Source organism: Tetrahymena thermophila, assembly GCF_000189635.1.
Source record: "Tetrahymena thermophila SB210 genomic scaffold scf_8253855, whole genome shotgun sequence".
Lineage (NCBI taxonomy): Eukaryota > Ciliophora > Oligohymenophorea > Hymenostomatida > Tetrahymenidae > Tetrahymena > Tetrahymena thermophila.
The window spans coordinates 67,319-84,647 of NW_002475946.1; the positions used below are offsets into that span (position 1 = coordinate 67,319).

General features: G+C 22.4%; 7 protein-coding genes across 7 annotated transcripts; 1 reads left to right on the plus strand and 6 right to left on the minus strand. All coding sequences in view use genetic code 6, as the record gives it.

Moving 5' to 3' along the window:
• Window positions 1-847: 847 nt before the first annotated feature.
• Window positions 848-2,089, plus strand: TTHERM_01133950 (fatty acid desaturase family protein; the record flags this gene model as incomplete). The annotated part of the gene is made up of 1 exon (XM_001027593.1): window positions 848-2,089. One exon carries the CDS (start codon window positions 848-850, stop codon window positions 2,087-2,089), a length of 1,242 nt encoding a protein of 413 aa, XP_001027593.1.
• Window positions 2,090-2,842: 753 nt separating this feature from the next.
• Window positions 2,843-5,464, minus strand: TTHERM_01133960 (hypothetical protein; the record flags this gene model as incomplete). Its single annotated transcript, XM_001027594.2, has 1 exon — window positions 2,843-5,464. The coding sequence occupies exon 1, from the start codon at window positions 5,342-5,344 to the stop codon at window positions 2,843-2,845; it is 2,502 nt and encodes an 833-aa protein (XP_001027594.1). The 5' UTR covers window positions 5,345-5,464.
• An 850-nt stretch (window positions 5,465-6,314) lies between these two features.
• TTHERM_01133970 (cation channel family protein, putative) lies at window positions 6,315-8,651 on the minus strand (the record flags this gene model as incomplete). The annotated part of the gene is made up of 1 exon (XM_001027595.2): window positions 6,315-8,651. One exon carries the CDS (start codon window positions 8,649-8,651, stop codon window positions 6,315-6,317), a length of 2,337 nt encoding a protein of 778 aa, XP_001027595.2.
• A 1,899-nt stretch (window positions 8,652-10,550) lies between these two features.
• On the minus strand, window positions 10,551-10,982 carry TTHERM_01133980 (kazal-type proteinase inhibitor 1; the record flags this gene model as incomplete). The annotated part of the gene is made up of 1 exon (XM_001027596.1): window positions 10,551-10,982. The coding sequence occupies one exon, from the start codon at window positions 10,980-10,982 to the stop codon at window positions 10,551-10,553; it is 432 nt and encodes a 143-aa protein (XP_001027596.1).
• A 1,376-nt stretch (window positions 10,983-12,358) lies between these two features.
• On the minus strand, window positions 12,359-13,198 carry TTHERM_01133990 (kazal-type proteinase inhibitor 1). Its single transcript, XM_001027597.2, has one exon. The coding sequence runs from the start codon at window positions 13,095-13,097 to the stop codon at window positions 12,474-12,476; it is 624 nt and encodes a 207-aa protein (XP_001027597.2). The 5' UTR covers window positions 13,098-13,198; the 3' UTR covers window positions 12,359-12,473.
• A 1,532-nt stretch (window positions 13,199-14,730) lies between these two features.
• On the minus strand, window positions 14,731-15,159 carry TTHERM_01134000 (kazal-type proteinase inhibitor 1; the record flags this gene model as incomplete). The annotated part of the gene is made up of 1 exon (XM_001027598.1): window positions 14,731-15,159. The coding sequence occupies one exon, from the start codon at window positions 15,157-15,159 to the stop codon at window positions 14,731-14,733; it is 429 nt and encodes a 142-aa protein (XP_001027598.1).
• Window positions 15,160-16,610: 1,451 nt separating this feature from the next.
• Window positions 16,611-17,123, minus strand: TTHERM_01134010 (kazal-type proteinase inhibitor 1; the record flags this gene model as incomplete). The annotated part of the gene is made up of 1 exon (XM_001027599.2): window positions 16,611-17,123. A coding segment is annotated over one exon (513 nt), but the record flags the coding sequence as incomplete, so codon positions are not given.
• Window positions 17,124-17,329: the final 206 nt, after the last annotated feature.

Below are 17,329 nucleotides of genomic sequence, written 5' to 3' on the forward strand. Positions count from 1 at the left end.
TTTAAATTTATTTAAAAATCAATCCAATTAGTGAGTAATATTCACAATATATTTTTTACGTATTATCAATTTATGATATTTTTCATTAAGGATGGATTCAACATTTAAAATAAATTTATCATTCTATGTAAATTACTTATAAAATAAAAATATTAGTGTAGAATTAGTATTCTCTTATCATAAAGAGCAATTCTAAAGAACCTAAAAAATTTAAATAAGCAAATAATATTTTTAACTTTTCAAAATAGTACAAAAATATCCAAAAAAATTTTTATGAAATAACCAATTTTTTAATATTTAAATAGGATTTAGTCATATTTTTACCATCTAAATTATTAGAATAGAATTTAGATTTTATTTTATCTCTCTTTTAAGATATTGTTTGTGGTGGTATTTTTTTTATGCGTTAAAATAATAAATTTAGAAGTATGAATCAATAAAAGGCATGAAACAGAATTACATTTAATTTGTCTATTTTTGATTTAAAATAGAATGTTTAGTTTCTTAATGAAACGTAAATTACGATTCTAATCGAATATTTTAATTAGTCATAATTTATTATCATAACTGTAAAAATTAATATAAAAAAAATCATAAATAGTAAGTGCGATATTTATTTTTAATAATTCGCATATAGAAAAATAATTAATTGTCTCTTTGATGATTTTTATTATAATTTTTTATCAAATGTAATTTCGTTGAATGAGTAGGAATTTTATTTCGTTACTAACTTTAAATAATTTCTGTTGAAATCTTTTTATTTTATTTTAAATATCATCTGAATTTTGATGATCAATATAAACATAAAAATTTAAATAAAAACAAAAAGATTCTTAAAATTAAAAAAATGAGACATTAGTTTATGACATTAGGCGAAGGCTTCTAATTTCTTATAGGCTTATTTATTATTGTGTTTGAACTACCCTTCTATGCACTTCTAACATTTTTCAGTGTTATGTGGGAAAAAGTAGATAGGCTTTTCAAAGGAAAACCTAGAACAGGAATCCTGTTTCAAATAGCTGATAGATTCAATGAAACGACTCAAAAATATCTAGAAAATTATGTTGTTTACAAATAAGATTACTACATAATAAATTCTATTGTATTTTTGATAATATACTTGATAGTCATATTCTTAGCAAGCGCCTGGTATACATCATAATATGGATTCAGTATTTTTGTATTTATATTGTACCATACTTTGCGCTTAGGACCCGAACTTGCAATTTTTGGGACCGTATAGTCACTTGCTCATAAAGAGTGTCACTCAGGAACAGAATAATTTTAAAATTTACCTAAATTTGTTTAGTGGATTCTAGGTAATATTTTTTGTTGGTTTATAGGTCCATTTTATGGACTTCTGCCATACTCAATGAAGATTGGACATTCAATGAATCACCACAAATATTCAAACTCAGAAAAGGACGTAATCTGCAACTCTGACATGGAGAGAGATTCTATTATTAACTATATTCGCTATGTTACGAGATTTTTATTCTACAGCACAAATATTTCCTTGATTCCAGTGTTTTTTAATGATAAAAACTACAAATAAGTGTTTTAATTAATGATAGGCATTGTTTACTAAATGCTTTTCTTTTTATTAGTCGCTTAAAAGGTCAATTTCTTTTTTGCCTTATCATTTATTGGATACGCTTTTCTTGAAAATGTTTTTTTTATCTCACTTTATAACTGGACATGGCATGCATTCATAGACCCAGAAGAGCCAACAAATGAATATGTGAATAGCATAACAATCATAGATGGAACTTATAACGTGATTGATAGAGATCTGCATGTTGTTCATCATGCTTACCCTGGTGTTCATTGGTCCAAATACAGAAAAATCTTTGAAAATGATAAAGAGATTTACACAAAAAGAAAAGGCACACTGTTTAAATAAACTCAAGCAAAAGAATTATTCTTTTTAATAATCTTTAAAAAATATGATAAAATGGTAGAAAAGTTTATCTTTCCAGACAATATGAGTCATGAAGAAAAAGTCACTTTCCTCCAAAAGAGATTAAGATCAATTACATGGGGAAGAAAATAGAATATTTTTTTAAATGAAAGTAAAAAATCCTCATGAAATCAATATCTTTCTCTATCTATCTATCTTAATTAGAGAGAGTAGATAGAGGATTTAATATTTATCAAATACTAAATAAATATCTAATTTAAGTGAATATTATTTATTTTATAAAAGAATTTGTGGTCCACTAATTACAACTTACATTTATACGAATTTGATAAATTTTACTTAAATTTGGTTTAAATAATAATTATTTGTTTGTTTGCTTTACTTTACTTTACTTTTGGAATAATTTTGATTTGGAAAAGTGATTCCACTTTTGATAATTTGAAAAAATAAATTAAAACTAAATTAAATTCAAGCAATTATTATTAAACATCATCAAAATTGAATAGTATTAAATGTAATCTAATTTTATGAAATTTATTTAATTCATATTATTTCTTAGTAATATATATATACAAATCTAATTTACTACATTTTATTAAAAAAATAATTTAATATTTACTTCTGAGTTTATAATATGTTTTGTTACAAATACATTATTAAACATTTTTAATCATATTTTCTTACTATTATTATTATATTTGGTTTGAATTCAAACACTTTATACAAAAAACCTTATTATTATGAGTGTAATAAGGGTTTATTATATTTTGATATTTATTTATTTATTTATTTATTAAAATGTAATGTTTTTAGCCTCAATTTTACATAAATTTATATTTTAATTAACTCTTTTTTTAAATCTTTAATGAGGCTGAAAAAGAAGATTTATAGATAAAATTGAAATTTTTAATTTTAGTTGGATCATTTTTCTATATTAATTATATTCTTGATTTCTTGTGTGGTAATTGATAAATATTGGCTCAGCTGAGATTCTATTTTTTCTTGTATTTTTTAATAATTAGTTTATGGTTAAATTTTATCAAATAATGATTTAGAGTTAGCAATCACTAATTTTAGTCTGATCAAAAGTTAAAGCTTTTGAGTTTTTGATTAAAGGGTGTCTTGTTATTTTTCTTTTATTTACACTTATTAAAAAAGAAGTTTTAATATTTGAGATTAATTATTGTTATTATTTATTTATTAATTATCTATTGCTGCACTCAATTAGCTTTAAAAGAAATATTATTATTGTAATTAAAAAATATTCAATCTTTCTTCTTTTTTGTATTTTAGAGATCCGCACAAAATATCTTGCAATTATTAAGAGCAGTTCTTAGAGATAAATTTGGTGATTTCATTTGCTTTTTTTAACTAGACTCTAGAATCAGTTATATTTTTCTCTGAGATAAATTTAATATCATGAAAAAGGCAACACTTTTTGTAATTATTTTAGTCTGATATTAAGCTCCTAATTTAGTTACTATGATTTGTATTTTATTCAAAAATAGCATAATTAGGTCCTAGAAGAGATTTCAGTATTAAAAATCCAAAGTCCTGTACAATATTACATTCTTCTCTAAATTGTAATTTATTGATTTTTTCATACTATTACTAATTATTTGACTCATCTTCAGATAAGTATTGCAAATAAATTTAGTCTGGATCTATTTTACTTTAATTAATATTTAATCCAACAAAGAGTTTATATTTTTCATCTATAAAAATTTGATCAAAATCTAATAAATTAATTAGATTAGTCTTCATATTGTAATATATCTGTTAGAGACCGCACAAAATATCTTTAAAGAATATCTTCAAAAGCTATTCATTCAATAGTTTAATATTTTAAAGCAAATTTTTTAAGGTTTTGTTAGATTAAAAAGGGAAAATTAAAAGCGAGCTATCTTAATTTTGAATAAAATGCTTATAATTAAGTACATTGGTAAACATTTATCCTTTGCTATCATTTTACATTGCACTTATAAAAGAGCTTATAGAATTAATTTCACTCTATTACAAATTTTTAATTTGATAAGCTTCGTACAGATTGAATTCACATTGAGATAGGATTTTTAACTTTTTAATTAATATATTTTCTGTTTGGGTAACTTCAAATATTCCCAATTAATTTGCTAAAATTTCTTCAGTTGACTCTTTTTTGTGGTCTTAATTTTAATCTTGAGAAATTTGTTAGCTGTTTTACTCCTACTTGGCTTTGAGTTACAAATTACCATTTTAATCAAAATTTTGAATATTTTATTACTTATAAGCATTTTTAACTAAGTTAATTTGATTTTTTAATATGTTAGTTTAGGATTTCGATTCTTCAACTTAGTTTGACTTACCATATTTACATAAGTTTTTGTTTACTTTTATAATTTTCATTAATTTTCTATCTACAGGTAAATAATTTGGAGAAAGTTCTTCATTCCCAGAAGAGCAGGTGGTTGTTGCTAAATTTAAATTTGAAATATCTTCTTGAATTGAATAACTTTTGTCAATATTTTGACCTTCTTCTAATTTAATAGGAGTATTTTTTGGTACTTTTTTTATAATTTAAGTTTGGAATGAATACATATTCCTGCCCTTAAATTTATTTTCATTTTCAAAAGGAATATTTGACTCTGTTTTGGGTTTTTCGTTCCTCTCACTTGTTGCAAAATTTTCGTCTGAGTCTTCGTCATACCTTCTGAAATTACTTATTGAATCTGTAGATGAAATTTCTTTCTAAACGTAATTATTTTATTATTAAACTCCTTTTTGCATCTCTATTCCTCTTGAAGTGTTTAAAGCATCCCTCCTTATAATTATTTTTTTTTTTGCAGGCTTTTCATCTATACTTTAATTTGAGTTCTATTAATTGAAATAAGTGCAATAAACTTATGAGTTTTCATTTCTATTGCTCAATGGTTTCTATGAAGGAAAGAAATACTGATTAAGTTTGCTCTTAGAATTGGTTTACTCCAATTGCTAAATTCGATTATTTAAAGAGCACAAATTAAATGTTGGGCGATTGAAATGTCTGGCAGATTATGGAACTTTAACTTCAGGGCTGAGCTGATCATTTGATGAGTTTAAGCTTTCAATTGTGATTTGCTTTTTGATTACTATTTATTTCACTGATCGTCTATTAGCTTGCTATATTTGTACAGAAGCATTCTTTATTGCAGACTTATCAATATTTTAGCTTGATTGACTCCTAGATTCTAAAATGATATTATCACTTTATCTTTGCTTCAAATTCTATGTGTTTATCTGATATATCTTTTTAAAAAGAAGCTATTTTTGAGAGTTTTGGCAGAGATCTATTTCTGAATTTTTTTAGTAAGTTTTAGGATTAGAAGAAGATCTATCAGATCTAATAATATTATTAATACTTTAATTAATGTCCTTTTTTAGTACAAGATCAACGCTGGAGTCCATGGACTAGTAGAAAGAAATATAGACTTTATTATTAATTTTACTTTCGAAGCTGAGCTCTAAAATGCTTATATATGTACTATTATTATTATTATTTGAAGTAATCTTATTTGATTATATCTTTTTATGAATTTTTATAATTGATTATTAATTAATGAATATAAATTAATTCTTGATTTATCTTTCGTGTTACAGTGAAAAACTAAAATTTACGAATAACTTTCCTTTTAATATCTGCCATACAATAAAAACTATCATTTAATTATCATTAGATAAAATTAGAAATTAGCTGGCTGTTTAAACAAAAAACAAATAGAGAAGGTAGTGCATGATATTTATCTATTTATAAGTATTCTAATTCATTTTAAATAATTTTCTTATTTTTCTTAAAAAATGTACCGAATTTTTCTTTTATTCTCTTTCTTTAATTTGTTATTTGAATTTATCTTTAATCAATAATAACATTTCTTTTATTCATTTTCCAAAGTTACCTTTTTTATCTTACTTTCATTAAAAAATAAGTTCTTGAGTCTTTTATTCTTTCTCATCATAACAGGAATTCATAATAGCCTAAATTGATTACAATTTTTGTTTATTCTTCTATTTTAAACACAAATATTATTTTACATGCTTCCTTTCCTTCTAGAAATATTCCAGATTTTTTGGAAAATCTATTATTGATTTATAATTTTTATTAACTTCTTTATATTAGAATATTTTAAAAGAAGTATTCTAATTTTAATATATTATGTCAAAAATAATTTATTTAAAATAATTTATAATTAGCTAGTTTTGATTTTGCAATTTTATATTTTTATTAATAAAATTTCAAAAAATAAAAAAATAAAAACTCGAGTAGTAAAAAAACTAAAATTATTTTACATTAAATTTATATTTAAATTTACTAAATAAATAAACAAATGTAATAAAAATAAAAGTTTTAATTGAATTTAAATATGATTTTAGGAAATAATCATCTTTTATTCAAGGAATTTTGCTTTGAGTGTCTTATCTGGCTGAAATAATGACTATTAGTAATTGAGCTATTTTCTTCTGGTACATCTAATTTTGTAAATAGAAGTTCAATTTTTTATTTTATGTTCTCATCAATATCTCTAAAATTTGAATCTGCTTTTGAGTTTCTTAAAGATGAAAATTCGTTTATTTCATCTTGTTAGAAAGAGTTATTATCAAAAGGGTAATTTGGGTAACTATGATTTTAATTATCCATACTGTTAGATAAAAGGCCAGTATTTTTAATCGTTTAATAAATTTTTTCATCTAAAAGTTGAATCAATTAATGGTCTCTTTAAGATTTTTTTCTTTAATTTAAAATATTAATTAGGCTTATATAAGCATTTATAATTTTTTCTTCATAACTCTCATAGATTTAATCATAAAACTAATTAGTTTTATTTGTATAATTTCGGTGATCTTTTTTATGCAAAATAGGACGTGGTAATAGCTCAAATAATCTAACTTGATCTTCATTTAAAATAACCTATTTAAGTTTTTCAACTTCCTATAACTTTTAGAGAATATATTAAATATCTAAATGGTTTTATACCTTATCAATACCTTCATTAATAAAATATTTTTTTAGTTTAAGTAGCTTAGAGCTTGTGCATGATAAAATCTATTAAATGTACTCGATTAAGCTGAAGTTTATTTTCATTTTGTGTGGATTTAAAATTTTTTTGAATATATCCAAAAAAGATTATTTCAAATTATGGTCTTCTTTCTACAAAATATCGCCTTTCCATAATTATTTTTTAGCTTTTTTGCCATCTTCAATTTCATTTCCTTGATTTAAATATTGGCTTTATTTTTTTCTGAAAACAAAATTTTGACTATTCTTTACATTAAAAGAATTGATAATTTGAGATTCTGATATGTTTGCTTTGTAGTTAGTGCTGTCATGTATATTTTCCAATTCTTAATCCTATTTTTAGGTTTGATTATTCTTAAATTGCTATTTTTATTCATTTATTATTCCTCTTCTGTTATTTGGACTATATTCTATTTAATAACTTAAATTATTTAATTTTACTATATCGTTGTCACACTCTGATTATTAATGTTTAGATTAATCCTTCAAACAATCTTATTTATCATTTTTAATTTAATTCATTTTTTAGTTATTTTCAGTGGTTTTTTTTTCAAAATTATTAGTCATCTAATTTTTTTTATTAGTTTTTTCATCTTATTCTATATCAAAATCGAACTCAAAAATACTGTTCGTTATTTCTTTCTTCAAATGTATTTTAGCAAAAGGGTATGCTAAGACAAAACCTATCAATGTAATAACTTTTAATATCCCACCAAGTTAGGCAAACAGATCAGAAAATTTCATGTATCTTCTTTACATAATTAATTGTTTATTTTTGTATGGTCTTAAAGTAAATTAAATCAATAATCCATCTATGCCATATATGTTACTTGAGTGAGACTCAATATACAAAAAATCTCTAACTTCTTTAACTGATTTTGATATTAGCCCTATATCAGATTAGACGTAATAGTTTTCGAAAAAAGCCACAAATTACTAACTTTGGAAAATCGAAGTCTAAGTCTCTATATTAAATCCTTAATAGTCAAATGGATTGTCTAAATTTAAGGGATCAACAATCTTATCAATCATATATGCTTGAAAAAATAAATTTGATGTTACATTATTAATGTATTCTTGAGGTTGGCATATAGTAGAATTTGGTTAAGTAGAATTTTTGCATTAAGAAAAATAAACATCTACTTTTGAGTAAAAATCGCCTGAAAAATCTCCTTCAACATATACTTCCTGATTGTCGTCAAAGCAGAAATACTAATTTAGAGTGAGCTAACTAAAATAGCCTTAAAGCTTATCTATTTTTATGTCTTATTAATTGCACGGTCTTATTTTCAATTAAGTATTCTTTAGACTAGTTTGATATCCCTAAGCAGTGGAATTATAAACTTTCTACAAATTAGAAATAGTAGCAGTAACCTAAATTATAGAAGGATCATAAACAGTTTATGCTTTATGGTCAAAGAATCCCATCACTATTACTTGTTAAGTTTTATCGATATCCATTCTTTGAGGGTTTTTAACATATTGCTCACTTGTTATTACAATAGGATTAGCTTTTTAAAATAATTCCATACCTTAAATATAGCAAAATAATCCAAACGTCATCATAACTATAATAGAAATTATAGCTCCAAATATAGTTTTATGAGTTTCTTTTCTCTAAAAATTTATTCTTATTGGTACTCCATAAATATCGAATAATTTAAGGAGATTAAATACTATTTAGCTTTTTTAGATTGGCATTATCTTATTTTATCTTATTAAATTTTGCTCTTTTTTGTTTATTAAAGTTTTTTTGCAATTATTTATTTATGAATTTTCTGATTTATTTTAAATTTAATTTGCAAATTTAAACAATATAAACGCATATGACATATTTATTAGATTGAAATTGTAAGTAAAAATAAAGAAAAAATTCATGAAATTTAAATAAAAAGACTGCCTTAATGACTGTAATTCGTTTCATAGCATTTTTGTTTTGTTTTGTTTTATTTAAATTAAATAAATTTATATTGTTATGTATAATGTGGTTAGAAATTAGTCTAAACACTTTCTTTGGTTTTATTTGTAACTAACATTGTTTCTGACTTTTGGAGTAAAAATGAATTTTAAAGCGAATTTAATTTAACACTAAATTAAATAAAATAATAAAATTTTAGCTTATTCATTTTTTTATTATTTATTTATTTAAAATAATTCATTTAAATTAAACAAATTTTTTCAATTATTTTTGTTCACTAGATTTATTATATTAATTAAATTTAATCATCATTTTATGATTTTATATTTAACTGAATATGTTAATTAAACTTTTGTATGCAAATTAAATATTTTATTTATAGTTTATTCTATCTGCAATAAATCTAATCTTATATTTGAGTTGATTTGTTTTTAAAAATAAGGAAGATATATTATTTGATCTAATTCTTTTTTAGTAATATATATTTATGTTTTTTATTTTTTTTAGTTTTTAACGAAGATATTTAATGTCTAATTTATTTTATTTCTTTCATAAAATCTTTTTTATACTTTTGGTACTTTGGATTTACAAATGCTACATAGTGCTTAAGATGTTTATCAAAATAGAAATTTATTTTCTGTTTATTTTTGATTATGATAAGCTTAAATATTCCACTTAATATGGCAATTTATCAGTAAATGTAATTAGGTATCTTCTCTCAATATTTTTTATTTTTTATTTTTACATCAACTCAAAAGAAATTTATCATAATTTTTTGTAGAGCTTGATTAAAAATAGATAAAATCTCTAATTTTTTTTTTGAAAAAATTCCTTTATCTCATTAAAAGTAATAGCTTTAAATATAAGCCACTTTTGAAAGCTATTTTATATTCAATTTTTAAAAAAATCAAAATAGAATTACTAAAAAAAATCCTTTATTTTCACTAAATACCTCTCCTTACGAATTCTATCTCTAATTAAAATTAATGTTACATTAGTATTGCTATGTTCCAGAGGGTAACATAAACAGGATTATATTCAAAAATAAAGTGTAGAGAGTTTATTAACAAAAAAAAAATATTTACCATAATTTTTCAACAAAAAATCTATCCGATTTTGGAGAAAAGCTCAAAATTTGAGAATTTCAATCGTTAATTTTTCTTAAAATATCGTTAAAAATTAAAGATGCTGATCAAGGAAATACGGTAGATAGAGTTTGTGATTTTGAAATTTCTTCTCCGATTGCTTCAGAAAAACAAGATTTTAAAGTTGCTAAAAATATCAATTTATTAAATTTCTACTATTTTTCTTTGACTAAATTTAATTTCTTAGAATAATGTTTATATTCTTTTATAATAGATTTCTTTATTTTAGCATTATAAAACAATTCTTCATGTACAAAATTATAGAGCTCTTTTTTATTTGATTAAATTAATGTTTTTTTGATTTACCTTTCATAACACTATAAGATATTAGTTAATATTTTAATTTCCAAGCAAAGTTTTGTTATTTAATTATAATTTATTTTTTTATAACTTTCTTTTTTTAATATATAATTGAGAGATTTTTCAAATATTTGTAAATAATAGGTTAAATTTACAAACAAATAATTACATATAATTGCAATATAACTATTTAATAATTATTATTTATATATAATATTTCTAACGAAATCATTGCAATCAATGTGAGGGACATTTACCTTTAATAGTGTAAAGTACATTTTGAGTTGAGCAGGTCTTGCATCTGTTGTACTAGTCAATGTTACAAGGAGGGACCAAACAGTTAACTTGTTAGTTGAAGTAACCACATTAAGGATCATAAATCATAGTACAGATTTCAGCATTAGATTAAGCAGGTGAACAGAACTAGGCTTAAGCAGGATAGCTTTCACATTTTCCGGAGACAGTATACTCAACTTTACCAACATTACAAGCAGCGCAATAGTTAGCAAAAGTTTCCTTGATTTGTTTTCCATTAGTTAAGCTTCTGATACCACATACAGGAGAATCTTAAATGACACATTCTAATACAGAGCCGTCAGTAGGACATTCTTGAACAGTTTGAGCAGTAGCTAAGCAGAATAAAGCAGCAATTAATAATAATTTGTTCATCTTTTAAGATATTTTTTTATTTATTTACTTTTTTTTATTTATTTAATTATTTATTTTAAGTTGCTAATCAGTTTTTACTCGTATTTAAACCTGAAAATAACATCTAAAATAAAAAAGAATGGGAAATCATATAGGCAAAATAGCATAAATTGTCTCAAAATAGGAAGTGTAAATAAATATTGATATGTAAAATTATATTTTCGAACGAAGAAAAATTGATTTCTATTAAAGAAAAATAAGAAATAGTTGAAAAATAGTTTTTTTAAATTATTTTTCCACTCTGTATTAAACCAAATAGAAATGCAAAATCAAATAAAACATTTTTCATATTAAGAAATAAATATTTTAAACTTCAAATTTTTTATGGTTTTTAGCTTTCAAGACTTAATATGAATTTTATCAAAAAGGATTTTTTCTAATAGAAATGCTGATCAAAATTGTTAAATGTTTATTAGCTTTGAGGGATTTATTTAGTTAGAAATATTTGAGACTCATTTGTTACTTCAATTTTAAGATTGATTATTTCTATTTACAATTTTAAAAATCAAAAATCCTATTTTAGATTAATAATACGAAATATAAAAAAATTGAAGGGGTAGGATTATTTTTTCTTGATACAAAAAAGAATAATTTGAAAAAGAAAAAAGTTAAGTTTAAATATGAAATAGATAGAATAACTAATAAGAAAAAAGTATTAATATCTTCTACTGTCAATCCCTGTAAAATTTGAGCAAATTTGTGTTTATTGTGAGAATATTTAGTTTCTTTTTATTCTAAAGCTTATCATTATTTTCTTTAAAATATACAAAAAAGATGTATAATTGTTTGAATATGGGGCTAATACAGCTAAAAATTAAGACAAAACTGTTTTTCTTTTATAAAATTTTCAAACAATAAATATATTTTATGAATCTATGTTATTATTTTTTTGAAATTTTTTTCACTCTTGATTTCTTTTTACATTACACAATTCATAGTTATTATATAAAGTTCATAAAGAGCATTGACTAAAAATATAATTATCAAAATGCATTTTGCTACTTTCTATTGAAATAATATAATTTTGTAGAGATGTAAAGTTTAGGAAAAACTTTGATAATAGATGAATATTTATCATATATTTTTAGAATTTATGTATAAAAGCTCACAAAATAATGCTTTTTTAGCAGTAAATATTTAAAAAGAAAGCCTTTTTGATTATATAACATCTTATCTATTTTTATTTACCCAAATTTTTGTAATATGAATTTAAAACCCTCCTTTTTATTCCTAAAATAATTTTTTAATATACTAAACAATTAAATTAGTACATAATGCTAGGGATATTTTAAATTAATTTATTTAATGATATTATAAAATTACCAAATTGATATATTTTTCCAATTATTTCTAAGTATTAAAAAAATTATGAGATATTTACATTATAAAACATATATAATATGTAATTACTGATATATCATCAAAGATAATTAATCAATTATTTAATATTTTTCATTCGTGATGACATTTACCCTTAATGGTATAAAGAACATTTTCTGTAGAGCAAGCCTTGCATCTGTTGTATTCATCAATAGCACATGGTGCGGCGATGCAGTTAACAGATTTATTAAAGAATCCACATTAAGGAGCATATTCCATGGTGCAGATTTAAGCCTTAGATTAAGCAGGAGAGCAGAACTTAGCTTAAGCAGGGTAATCTTCGCACTTTCCCTCAACAGTGTATTCTACTTTTCCAATTGAGCAGGCGATGCAGTAGTTATCAAAGTTCTCCTTAATCTACTTTCCATTAGATAAACCTCTAATACCACAGACTGGAGATTGTTGAATTGTGCATTTCAATTGTCTACCATCAGTAGGGCATTCTTGAACGTTTTGAGCAAAAGTTAAGCAGATCAAGGCAGCAATAATGATTATTTTTCTCATTTTTTAACAAAGAGTTTTTTGGTTTTTTTCTATTTTTTAGTTTTTATTTGAATTAATTATACTATAAAAAAATAGGAGTTAGTTTTTAAACTACTGTGATTATATTATTTTAAATATGAAAGTTAGTGAATAAATGTAAATATTATTCAACCAAAGATATTCTTACCAATTCTGTTTCTTTTTCTGTTCCATCAGAAATATTATTTAAAACTTATATTTTATTTAATTTTTCTACAAAAACTAATTTTTTATGAGATTGAAAGGATAGATTTATTTTATGAATTACTTTTATGCTACATAATTTACATTAAATTCATATTTGTTTACTCATAGAATAAAGCCATTTTGAAAATAAAGTCAAACATTTTTTTGATATAAAGATGAATAGATATAAATATTTGTTGCAAATTTTGTGAATAGAAATGTGAAAATATTTGGGAAGAAATTATTTGACTTCAATTTATTGAGATTTGATAAAAATTTAATATTTGTTTCAAATGGCTTAACTTTGATTTTAATTAATAGAATTAATAAGTAAAAAATTTTAGCATTTACTGTAATTTTAATTAAATTTACCAAAGTTTGAAGCGTTTGTGAAAGATCAAATAGAAAATATCAAATAAATTATTTAGCTCTGTAATCAAATTCAATTTCCCAACTTCTTTTTCCCTTTTTCAAAATCAATATCAAATTAAATTGATAATTACTTGGTATATTTACTCCTTTGTTAGATAATTTTATTAGGTCTTTGATAAAATTCAGACATTATATCAAGCTTATGCTTTCATACTTTTCGATTACTTAAACATCTTTTTGAAAATGGTTTACAATATAAAACATAGCAATATTAATTACTCAGTAATCTTAAAAATTTGGAATAAAGTATGTAAACTGCCCTTTTTAAGCGAAAAAAAATATGAAATTGAACTAGAACGAATACTAGCTATGAGAAAAATGCAAATTTAGGAATAATTACTTACAATTATTGTCTGATTTTTTCATATAAAAATCAAGCTTTTTTATGCTTAATCAGTAAATTTACTTCTTTCCTATTTATTTTTGTAAACTCTCCTTTCAAAATAACAATACCAATTTATCTATTATTATGGTTACAAAAGCATTGTTTTTGCATAAAAAGTATAGTAGAAAGAAGTGTTTATATAGTATTTAGATACATAGTGAAAAGTATTTAATATATTAAATAAGAGGAAAACTATATGAAATTAAACTAGAACTAAGAATGTTTAATAGAGAAAAAGTCTAGCATAAAAACACAATTTTACTTGCTTTGCACTTATTTTTTTAAATTAAATATCTTCTAAAATTAAGTTTCCTTTTTGAAAATAATTTGGAAGTAATCTCTCTATTCAAAGCGACAAACAATATATCTTCTTCATAATAAATACTCGATATAAATACCACATTGAATATTTGGCTCATTAATAATTAATACTAATTTCATTTTATTAAACACAGCAAATTGATTAAAAAAGTTAATAAAATAAAAATCTATTTTTTTTTGTTTCTAAATTGCAATTTTAACATAAAAAATTTAGCAAAATAAAATAAATATTAAATTTATGAGGAAATGTTATATTTATATTTTTTATCCAAAAAGAATTCTAATTCATAAATAAATATTTTTTTTTGCTTTAAACTATTTAATATTTTTGTTTATTTGTTGAAAGATTTATTTTATTTAATTAAGTCTTAAAAATATATTAAAAATACTTTAACATATAACAAGCATTTTAAATTTTAAACATAGTATTATTAGACTTATTGATTTAAATCGTATATAATCATGCAGTCACTGATTATTCTCTCAATTTCTACAATTTCCTCTGACTGTGTAGAGAACATTTTCAGTAGAGCAGGTAGTGCATCTGTTAGATTGTTCAATAGCACAAGGGGGAACAAGACATTAAACAGTCTTGTTGAAGTATCCACAGTGAGGATCGTATTCTCTTGTGCAAGCTAATGCTTAAGATTAAGCAGGAGAACAGAATTTAGCTTCAGCAGGATAGCTTTCACATTTTCCTTCTACGGTGTATTCAACCTTTCCAATAGAGCAAGCAATACAGTAATTATCAAAAGTCTCCTTAATTTGCTTGCCATTAGTTAAGCTTCTGATACCACAAACGGGTTATTATTAGACGACACACTTCATAAGACGACCATCAGTAGGGCATTCTTGGACGTTTTAAGCAAAAGTCAAGCAAACCAAAGCAGCAAGTATTAAAATTTTTCTCATTTTTTTTTGTTTATTGTCTTTAATGTTATTTTTTAATATAAATTATAAAAATCGATGGCAAATAGGCAATGTAATTTAAAGTAAAAGTTACTATAAATAAATAGATATAGTGTAATCAGCCTAATATTAATAAATATATGCTGTTTTCATATAAAGTAAATATAAAAGGTGAAGTGTAATTTAAATATTTTGTTACAGTTATAAGAAATAATGTAAAAAAATATACCAAATATAGTAAATATTTGATTTAATTACTTTTTATTGGATATAACTAATAAAAGATGGAATATCTTTCTCATATTACAGATATATCTTTTATATTTACAATTATACAGATATAAATAATTAATTTATTTCTTTAATTGATCAATTCTGAAACATAAATTAGTCAGAAATTATCAACTATTTAATTTCTTTCTATTTTATAAAAAATATCTTTTTTTAATTACCCGTTGCTAATTAATCCAAAATTACTAGACAAAATAAACAATTATTGGGTATCAGTTTTTAAGTAGAATTTTTTGTAAAGGCACAAGAAGTGCCCACAAAAAACATAATTTCCCTTACAATTTATCTTTACATTTTATTTAATATTTATTTTTTCTATTTTATAAACAAATATTTTAAATTCGAAAATGAAAAGAAGTCAAAAAATAAAACCCAATAATGATGGAATTATTTAACTTTATCATATTATTTTTAAAGTAGGATTCTATTGATTAAATTATTTTTTATTTATCTATAAATTTATATTTTTAACACTCTTTAATAAGTTAAATAGATAAAAATATTCCTTTTCAAACAACTTAAAGTATTTTTGATAAATAAATTTATATTTTTAAATAAAAAACTTGTTCCACAATAATTAGATAATAACAATCGAATAATTTAATACTTTTATGTTTAAGGCTAAACATATATAGTTCAATTATGAATGACTTAATGCCATATGGAAAGATTGTTATGTTGTTATTAAAAAAATTTATGCTAAATTATAAAAAAAATACTCAATTCAGAAGATTATTTATTGTATAAGTTAAAGTAAATAAATATAATTTAAATTTAAATATATTAATAATAAAAGTAAATTCAATTTAATTTGGTTTTTTAATAAAAAATATGTCTTAATATTAATTTTTAAAAATAAAGAAAAAACATGAAATTTTAAAGATAGATTTAAAGTAAAGCATACTTTTTTTATTTTATAATAATTGTAGTAATAAAAAAGATATGTCTTTATTTATTATATTTTTCGATCTAACAAGCAATAATATTAAATTAAAGCTAAGTTTATTTAGTTTGTTTATTAATATAAAAAGACTTAGTATGTGTTGAATTAAATTCATAATAAAAAAAGAGATGCATTACATATAAAAAGTAAACTTTTACATAAAATCATATGTATTTATTATATACATATATCTTTTCATCAATTTAATTATAATATAAAATCAAACTGATTTTGGGCAATCTCCTTCAGTAGTGAATAAAACATTCTTGATAATGCAACCATAGCATCTATTTTGGACTTCAATAGCACAAGGGTATACTAAGCATTTAACTGATTAGTTAAACCAAGCACATTAAGGCTAGAATTATTCAGTACAAGCATCAACTTCTTTATAAGAAGGAGGGCAAAATTCAGCTTCAGCAATGTATTTTTCACATTTACCATCAACAGTGAAATCAACCTTACCAAGAGAGCAGGCTTAGCAGCTATTGACAAATGTTTCTTTGACCTGTTCTCCGTGAACAGTTTTGATACCACAGACTTCCTTAGGTTCACTTGAGCACTTGAAAACTCTTCCATCCTTTGGACATTAGTAAACAGTTTAGCAATTAGCTACTAAAACGAGAGCAAATAATAAAACAAGGCTTTTCATTTTTTTAGGAATTTTTATCTTTTGTTTTTTTATAATTGTTTAATTTTATTATTTAATTTTAAAAGTTTAATATTTATATATGATTTAGAATATGAATTATTAAATATTTTAGATTTTTAGGATTTAAAGTAAATGTATTGTGTAAACTTTTTTTCAGAAAACAACAGTATTTGTAAACCTATTTGCTGATTTTGCCAATTAGGATATTCTGAGTTCAAATTATCTAAAAATCGAAGATTCCAAATAAGCTTTTAAAAAAAATTAAAAAAAGTTAAGCAATTTTTAGC